Raw genomic sequence first — 9843 nt, forward strand, 5'->3', positions numbered from 1 at the left:
CATTAACTGTAAACCATAACATATTAGAACTATACACGAGTTGTTTGATTCATTAACTGTAAACCATAACATATTAGAACTATACACGAGTTGTTTCATCCATTAACTGTAAACCATAACATATTAGAACTATACACGAGTTGTTTGATTCATTAACTGTAAACCATAACATATTAGAACTATACACGAGTTGTTTCATCCATTAACTGTAAACCATAACATATTAGAACTATATACGAGTTGTTTGATTCATTAACTATACAAATTAGAACTATATACAAGTTGTTTGATTCATTAACTGTAAACCATAACATATGACATATAAACTAAACAAGCTAAACTTTGTTCCTTCTGAAACTAAACGGGATAAACTCTATTCCTGTTGTAACTAAACGGGCTAAACTTTGTTCCTGCTGAAACTAAACAGGCTAAACTTTGTTACTGATGAAACTAAACGGGATAAATTTTGTTCCTCCTGAAACTAAATGGGCGGAACTTTGTTCCTTCTGAAATGAAACGGGCTAGACTCTATTCCTATTGAAAGTAAACGGGCTAGGCTCTGTTCCTGCTGAAGCTAAACGGGCTAAATTTTGTTATGCTAAGTATATAATTATTCTGTTTGAAAAAAAAAAGGATTACTTATTATACGCTGTTACAATCCTTAAAATTAGCCATAGCTACAATGCTATCAAATACTTCGCAAGAACGTAACTTTAATGTTCCACTGTTAGTTATGATGCTTTTCGAAGTGTTATAAGTATGGAGAATATGACATTCATGATATGAAAAATATTACTGTTGTAATTTGTGCTTATGGAGATTACGCTACTGCAAATGGTTTTGGCATCAGCTTTTTGCACAAAGATTGCATCACTGCAAATGAATTTTGATGAAAGTCTACATCTAACGTATATAAAAGCCAGTGTGTGTGACACGTCACATCACGCTTGATTTGTTTAACTAGGAGGAGTCATAAAATCAAAAAGGAATTTATCCATATAGGATAGTTCGATTACCGCCTGCCCGTTACGGTTTTAGTGACCGGGGTGCAAGTGGGCCGTGAGGGGGATGTGCATGAAACCTTGTAAGTGTAGTGAGTGTTGGTACAATTAGACTAATGTAAAGACTTAGTGTGGGATCACCTAGCCTAGAGCCAATTGCATAAAATTTATCATGAAAGTAAATATATTGATTCAATTTTAAACTTATGTCGTTTCTGAATTAAGCTATTTTCTGTTATATCACCAAAGTTTTAATAATAACGAACCTCTTTAACCAACGAAGACTCTCAATTCAGAAATCAACAAATATTCTCCAGTTTTGTTGTCTATAAATTTCATTTCATACTTTCAGTACATATAGACTAACAACAATATTAGGTTACACTTTTGTTGCTAAGCGACATAAAAGCCATTGTTGGAACGTAATGTTAACAAAACGCACTGGCTTGTCTATACATTAGAAGTTGTTAATCTAACTGATTTTTACCAATAATTATTCTACGAATTTATTTCACGAATTATCTCAATTTTCATTGGCTCACAAAGGAATTTACCGACGTGTGACTGCCTCGACTGAACTTTTCTACCTCTTTTTTTGGTCAAGCTTGATTTTGCAAAATGTATATATTTCAGTTAGCTATGAAATGTGAGGTTAGGGTATAGTGTGGGGTGGGGGTGGTAGTACTTGCCCCATCATTTTTGACGGGCTATATGCTAGTATTATAAATAAAAATCCAAGTTTCAACAAAAATTCCAACTCTTCCCCCTTGGTTTATTCAAGTAGATCCCTCTATATCTTTTTCAAATGAATGTTTTATAAATTGCTAACACTATTCATTGTATTCTTTACTGAAGATTGAATGTATGTAATTCCAAAACGTTCATTAAAGATGTTTAAAACTGTTGCCATGGCTCTACTATTAATTACCTGACTTTGTTTTCCACCAAATAAATAAAGTGAATTTAAATTTGAATTCAAGAATGGAATACCAAATATAACAGAAGTATAAAGATAATAAGATAAGTATACAGAAAGTCGCCCAACAACAAACCTAGATGTAAGATACATTGTCACATGGTGTAATTAACTAAAAAATTGTTACAAAGTTACTGTTGGTATAAACTGCTAGAGAACACACCTACGAAACTGGATTTAGCTTTACGTATACACACTGAAATTCTAATTTAGTGATACTCCATTTCGATGTAAGCCTCAAGATACTATGTAGGCGTAGGTCAATTTGAAATTACGTTTTTTTTTTCTTTTCCAATTTCACCAGTCACACTCAATCATTACAAAAAAAATTGATTTTCAAAACAAAACTCAGCTTCTATATACAAAATTAACACTTTAATAGAACAAGTTTTCTGGATATATTAATTATTCTACTATTAATTTATGTGTGTATATATATATATATATATAAACAAAAACGTAAAATCCTGTTATTGTCTTACCTTCCGATCCAATCACAATCGTCTCCCGAAAAGGCGAAAGTCCTAGCACACATAAATATGAGGAGAACGAAAGTCACGAGGATGGAGGTTTTCCAGGGTTCGGCCCGGGCTAACCGTAGCCCCATCGCCGCGACAGGCTGGAAGTTTGGAATACTTCAATATCTTCGCCTTAATTTTTCAATAGCATAGGCAATACCATTTATTATAGACAAGTTAATAACTACACTGTTGACATAGCAGTGATGCTTATAATGATACCAAGAATGAACTGAAACCTTCAGCACGTATAGTTATAAATTATAGTTTGCAAAACTGTCTTCATACTGATTGTAATTATTCAGTGTCAATACCATTAATAATAATAATATCAGATACTTACTCGTGTTACATACACAATTTGGTTACATTGTCAACCATAGGTTAAGAATAACGTGCCAATTACCAAATTGGGAAGATTAAAAAAAATAACATTTCTCACAAATAAATGCGAAGTTAAGCCTAAGTCACTCCTGCTTCAATTCATAAAAGTTAACTCCTCATTCATATTTAGTTACTAGGCAGATATTAAAAGTTACTGAAAAATTCTGCTTTCAAACGCGATTACACGTCTATTTGTTTTCTCACGACTCGAAACGCGCGAAATACCACATCATGATTTTCAACAACCACTGCACCAGACGACCCGCATCAAGTGAAAAGCTTTTCCGCTGATATCACTCTGACGCCTGTTCGCGAAGAGCATTGATTGGCCAGTTTCGGTAATTTTTTATGTGCTGCCATCTATAGACGCAAAATTGAGGGTAATAATTTGTTTCTGCCATTGAGATTATTAAAGAAAAAGAAAGAAAATCTGAAGTGATACTTAAAGTTTTTATTGCGATAGAAATAATAAAATATAAAAACAAAATGATACGCAGGCATACTTCAACTATAACTGGATCATAAAAACGGGTAACGGAGCAATCACAGAGATTTGCATATCTTCGCCCCACCGCTCCTTTTCGAGATTGCATGCGTTTATATTCGTTAACGTAAGACTTTACCTTCGAAAACTCAGAAAATCCTTCTCAGGTCCAGAATAATCAACGATCCGGATCATTTTTTGTAGTGTGATGAGGAGTCTCAACCATAATATGCCCATGAAATGTGATACAAATCCGATCACTCTTTACAGAGTTATTAACCGAAAACCACGAAAATGACCTATCTACCCATTATAAAAAAATGCTTCAAAGATCCAGAATCCGTGGCCGGATTTTGATCCGGACTCAATTTGAAGAGGACTATTCCATACTGACTTTCCATCTTGTGTAAAATTTTGTGTACATCGGTCTATCAGTTCGCGAAAACACAGATACACACACACACACGGACGCGATTTTAATACCTTCTCAGGGCGAGGGTAATAACATGTTTTAGCTCAACAAATAATTTTCACAGATAAAAACAAAAGTATCACAAACTCTTCAAATTTTGATTTGAAGAGATAAGCGCCACCCACCTACTTTAATATTTTATCTGGGGTGAGGATAGGGGATAATAACGTTGGGGGGGGGGGAGTATATATTCATATATTTTGTTTCGGAAGGAAACATCATTTACTTATCCTATCTTATTTATTTCTTATCTTATGAATAGCTATATGTGTCACGCATATTTATTAATTTTAAAAATTGTCGCGCGCGAAAGGTGTATGTGAACAATGTTGAATTTGAATGTTTTGAACACTTTTAAACGTTAAGATTGTCATGTTTTTGTTTTGTTACATCTAGATGATATGCCACCAGGTGGCCAATGGTTTTGTTTGTTTTGTTGAATTTCGCGCAACGTTATAAGAGGACTATCTACGTTAGTCGTCCCTAAATTAGTTTGGTTTGTCATGAATTTCGCGCAAAGCTACACGAAGGCCCTAATTTAGCAGTATAAGACTTGAGGATATTTGAAACCTTTGAATTGTATACAGTTGACCTTGACAACCTTTGAACTGTATATAGTGACTAGAAATTCAAGTTAACCTTGACAACCTTTGAACTGTATATAGTGACTAGAAATTCAAGTTAACCTTGACAACCTTTGAACTGTATATAGTGACCAGAAATTCAAGTTAACCTTGACAACCTTTGAACTGTATATAGTGACCAGAAATTCAAGTTAACCTTAACAACCTTTGAACTGTATATAGTGACCAGAAATTCAAGTTAACCTTGACTTACATAGCAATGTATATTCAGAATTTTTGTATATTCTTGGATACTCAGAATTTAAATTTGCTGTTGTGACATACATTATCTGTTTCGTTTTATTTTTTATCGTTTGTTTGTTTTTAAGTTCACGCAAAGCCACACCAGGGCTATCTGCGCTAGCCGTTCATAGTTTAGCAGTGATAGACTAGAGGGAAGGCAGCTAGTCATCACCACCCACCGCCAATTCTTGGGCTACTCTTTTACCAACGAATAGTGGTATTGACCGTTACATTATAACGTCACCACGGCTGAAAGGACGAGCATATTTGGTGGGACAGGGATTCGAGCCCGCGACCTTTATTGGGGAGTCGAGCGCCCTATCCACCTGGCCACGCTGGAGGGAAGGCAGTTATTTAAAACACTACCCACCGCCAACTCTTGGACTAACAAACTTTATAGAGGGATTTGACCATCAATTTTATAACACACTGGGAGGCAGGACCCAAAGAACACAGCGCGATTTCTTTATTTTATTTCCACATTCCGGCAAGCTAATAACTAGACCCGAAGAAAGTGAACCGGTAATTACTCCACCAGGTCCCCCCCCCCAAAAAAAAAGAATCACGTACTAAAGCTCGTTCTTAAACAAAACCCTCAGCCCACATTCCTTCCAAAACAAAATATTTAGGTAACAAAACTTCTCCCTTTTATTAAATGTAATGAAAAGTTTGTATTAGTTTGAATTAATGTGTATTAATTATTACATTGCAACGAAGATGGCTTATTTGTTTGTTTGTTCTTAATTCTGCACAATGGACTATCTGCGCTGCGCCCGCTGCAGGGACCAAACCTCGAATACCCTCAAGTTTATCGCTTAGCCACCAGATGGCGAGTATTACACTTATTAGCTTGTTTGTTTGTAGTTAAGCACAAAGCTACACAATGGCCAATCTGTGATCTGTCCACCACGGGTATCGAAACCCGGTTTCTAGCGTTGAATTCCGCAGACATACCGCTGTGCCACTTGGGGGAGGGGTTCACTTATTAGCACTCTAGTATTCAGTAATCGTTACGGCATTAACAGCAAAGTACCATTTTACTGTTTGGCCTCACGCAGATGTTTGTCTGTCAGTTTCAGTTTATTTACCTGAGACTTCGTTATTGGTGTAGCTTTGTGCTTGATTTCAAACAAACAAACAAATCATTTTTGATGGCGCACGATATACATACAAACCGATAAGAGAAACGTTCTATGTGAAACTTGTAATTAATAAGTTGCGTTCGAAAACACCATGAGATTTCAAGGACTTTTAATTTTGTAGTTACTCGGCGTTTCGCTTTACATCTTCTCCGTCCGGGAGTGTTCTACATAAGTTTTCAAAATATATAGCCCCCCCCAGTGGCACAGTGGCATGTCTGCGGACTTAAAACGCTAGAAACCAGGTTTCGATTCCCTCGGTGGACAGATCACGGATTGGTCATTGTGTAGCTTTGTGCTTAACTACAAACCAACAAATTGAAATACACATTAAATATCGGCTTTAGGATCAACCTGTGATTGGAAGAGAGATTTTAGTCTGATAGAGTACATTCCGGAATCTTAGTCGTCTCCAAACCTACGACTGCACTTCGATTCTACAACCGTGCGTTGTATTCTGATGTTAAGCCACGAGCAATAGATGCGTCAAAGAACGAGTATTTCCGGTTTTCTTTGAATATGTTTTAGTCCGAAGTGGCGGTTCGGCACGATTTTTCTCTCCATTTTTTTTTCTTTTCACATACATCTGACAGTAGGTTCCTCTTCACAGGAATTACTCCACATTATATTTGGCATTGCCTGGTGGTTATGGCACTCGACTTGCAATCGCCGGGTTGCGGGTTCGAATCCTGTCACCGAACACGCTCGCCCTTGCAACCGTGGGAATGTTATGATATGACGCTCAATTGCATTTTTTCGTTGGTAAAAGAGTAACCCAAGAGTTAGCTATGGGTGGTATTGACTTCCCTCTAGTCTGCCATTCCTAAATTAGGGACAGCTAGCGCAGATATCCCTCAGGTAGCTTTGCATGAAATTCACAGAAACAAACATACTACACAGCAGTAAGCTGATGGCTCATTTTTTGCAGGATTGCGATACTTTTTAATATTTTGTTTGGGAGGATAATAGCCAAAATCTATTCTGGTATATTTTGTCTGTGGGGATAAGTGCCACGACCTCTTCTAGTATATTTTTTTTGTGGGGATAAGCGTCACGTACCCCTCTTGGTGTTGTCAAATGGTCTATTTGTATTATCTGGCAATCATTTTTCTGTGTGCCAACTAGAAGGCTTTCTCTCAGCAACAACACAAATAATGATTTTGATGACATAAAGTTTGGTTTGTTTGGAATTTCTCAAAAAGCAACACGAGGGCTATCTTCACTAGCCGTTCCTAATTTAGCAGTGATAGACTGGAGGGAAGGCAAATAGTCAACACCACCCACCGCCAATGCAGATAGCTCTCGTGTAGCTTTGTGCGAAATTCCAAACAAACCATTCGTTGGTAAAGACCATCACATTATAACGCTTCTAAGGCTGAGAGGGAGAGCATATTCGGGGATTCGAACTTGCGACCCGCAGATTGCGGTGACATAAAGTTTTAATTTTGCTCAAACGTAAAATCGTCACTGTCGTTATAAGTCAATTGTTACTTATCAATCAGACAAAAACACTGGAAAGAAACGTGCCTGTACTTTGTGTTCTATACACTTTCATACGTACTGTATAGTGAATCATGTTAAAAACAAGGGCAACCTTTCCCATTGTGTTGGAAATATAAAGAAATGCAATTTATTTGACAATCCGGATCTGTTGTATTTATTATCATGCGTTACATTTGAATATCTTTCACGTTTGTACGTTTCGGTGCATTGAAAGTGTTTCAAAGATGAAAAAGATTTGCCTCATAATTGATTAAAGAGGAAACGCAACGATGAAAAGTTATTTAAAAACCAAAAAATAAAATATGACACAAAAACCAGGTTGGTTTGGACTGTTTCCAAGGAGACTACATACATACATGCGCAATCATTGTGCCTAGTAGGCCTTACCACATTCCTTAAGTTAATGGGTCTTCGGACTCAAGCTGAACCTGTTAGTTCTAAGCGTCTCCTGTGTACAGAAGAAAGAAGCACACTCGCCTCAGGAAGAAGGCTGTATCTTCTACTGGTAATTATGTTGAACGATTACAAACACGGCTCACCTCGCCAAATCGTGTAATATTGCTGTGATAATTACACGAACCAAACACGTGTACCACACCACGACAAAGATGTCAGTTCTTCCGGTACACCAGGTACTTGGTATGCATGAAGTACCTCCTGTATCTTCATGTGCATTAGCTTTTTTATTTTTATTTTTTGGTCTGTCATTCCACAGTTCTTATTACAAGCCTAATTTTCAAATGATCTTATAAACTTCGAGAGCTTTGTTCAATTTTTTATGACATACCAGCTATAAAACTAATCTGGCCTTTCACTGAAACCTATCGGTTGCACTGTTAACTAAACCCTTTCGAAACCGCTTTAATTTAGTTCCCATCCAAATAGTTTAATAAGTTACACGTGATAATAAATAGAAACAAAAACCAAACCTTTCTTAATCTGTCTTATGCTTTATTTCTGTTGTTTTTGTTCACTCAGAAATCTCGAACACCCAAGGCTAAGCTACACAGTGTCGTTAGTTTTAAGTGTTCATGAGCACGAGCAGATGCTGTAGCCTTGGTATGACCTAGTTTATCCGTGTTTATAGCTTTGTAGAACTGTACTCGAAAAGCCCTACTGAAATTTATATAGTCGAACTGTGCAGATGAATTTTAAACATATTATAAGACCAAGAAATGCCGAGAAAAATTATGGATTAGATAGATAGACGACTATTTGGTTAGAGAGAGAGACTGTAAACAAGTTCTTTTTTTATATAAATTATATTTTGAATTTGTATGTTCAGGCAAACAAAAGAAGAAGTTGTTTTCAAGTTTTCATTGATTCTACAAGTGATCTATTTCAGGGTTATTCAATGTACGAAAATTGTGCCAATAATTTGAGAAATTCAAATTAAAGGTTCTAAAAATATGTAACGCATTTGGTTAGCTTATTGTATTTCAATTTTGTTATATAATTCATAGAAACAAATTACCTTTTTTTTCTCGTGCATTAATTAATACCCTGTAAAATTTATTTGTTTGTTTGTTTTGAATTTCGCGCAAAGCTACACGAGGGCTATCTGCGCTAACGGTCCCTAATTTAGCAGTGTAAGACTAGAGGGAAAGCAGCTAGTCATCACCACCCACCGCCAACACTTGGGCTACTCTTTTACCAACGAATAGGGGATTGACCGTCACATTATCACGCCTCCACGGCTGAAAGGGCGAGCATGTTTGGTGGGACGGGGATTCGAACACGCGACCCGCAGATTGCGAGTCGATCACCCTAACCACTTGGCCATGCTGGGCCCAAATTTATTAGTTACTAGCTGGAGTACCCGTCCCCTGGTCGGAAATTATGTAACTTCATGATTAACGAAAGTTATCTTGGGACATGAAGAGTTGCTTCCGTTATATGTAATTGTAGAAAACGCAAAAACGCCCATAAAAACTGCAAAACACAAAATGTGAAACCTCAAATTCGCATGTATATCTGCATGAACCCAATAAATTTTCTTGCCAAATTTGGTGAAGAGCCATCAACAGGGAGCGAAGTAGTGGTATTAAACGCGAAAACGTACATAAAAACCGAAAAATGCAAAACTGAAAATTTGTATGTGTCTCCCCATAGACCTAATGATCCTCTATACCAAATTTGGTGAAGATCCATCTACAGACAGCGAAGTAGTGGGAAAAAACGCCCATAAAAACCGCAAAACGCAAAATGCAAAACTAAAAATTTGTATGTATCTCCCTATGGATCCAATGAACCTCTATACCAAATTTGTTGAAGATCCATCTACAAACAGCGAAGTAGTGGGGAAAAACGCCCATAAAAACCGCAAAACGCAAAATGCAAAACTAAAAATTTGTATGTATCTCCCTATGGACCTAATGATCCTCTATACCAAATTTGGTGAAGATCCATCTACAGACAGCGAAGCAGTGGGAAAAAAACGCCCATAAAAACCCCAAAACGCAAAATGCAAAACTGAAAATTTGTATGTATCTCCCTATGG

The 9843-nt window shown here is 36.8% G+C and overlaps 2 protein-coding genes across 2 annotated transcripts in view; one reads left to right on the forward strand and one right to left on the reverse strand.

Moving 5' to 3' along the window:
• LOC106463233 (meteorin-like protein) overlaps positions 1 to 3150 on the reverse strand; it is a 42029-nt gene extending 38879 nt beyond the window's left edge. Inside the window, exon 1 of the mRNA XM_013923229.2 lies at positions 2460 to 3150. Within this exon, the coding sequence (XP_013778683.1) occupies positions 2460 to 2584 (125 nt within the window). The 5' untranslated portion in view covers positions 2585 to 3150. The remainder of the gene's footprint in view (positions 1 to 2459) is intronic.
• Positions 3151 to 7959: 4809 nt separating this feature from the next.
• LOC106463231 overlaps positions 7960 to 9843 on the forward strand; it is a 22297-nt gene continuing 20413 nt past the window's right edge. Inside the window, exon 1 of the mRNA XM_022390679.1 lies at positions 7960 to 7975. The gene's annotated coding sequence lies outside the window, so the exon portion shown is untranslated. The remainder of the gene's footprint in view (positions 7976 to 9843) is intronic.

The sequence above is a fragment of the Limulus polyphemus genome, unplaced genomic scaffold, assembly GCF_000517525.1.
Source record: "Limulus polyphemus unplaced genomic scaffold, Limulus_polyphemus-2.1.2 Scaffold1355, whole genome shotgun sequence".
NCBI lineage: Eukaryota > Metazoa > Arthropoda > Merostomata > Xiphosura > Limulidae > Limulus > Limulus polyphemus.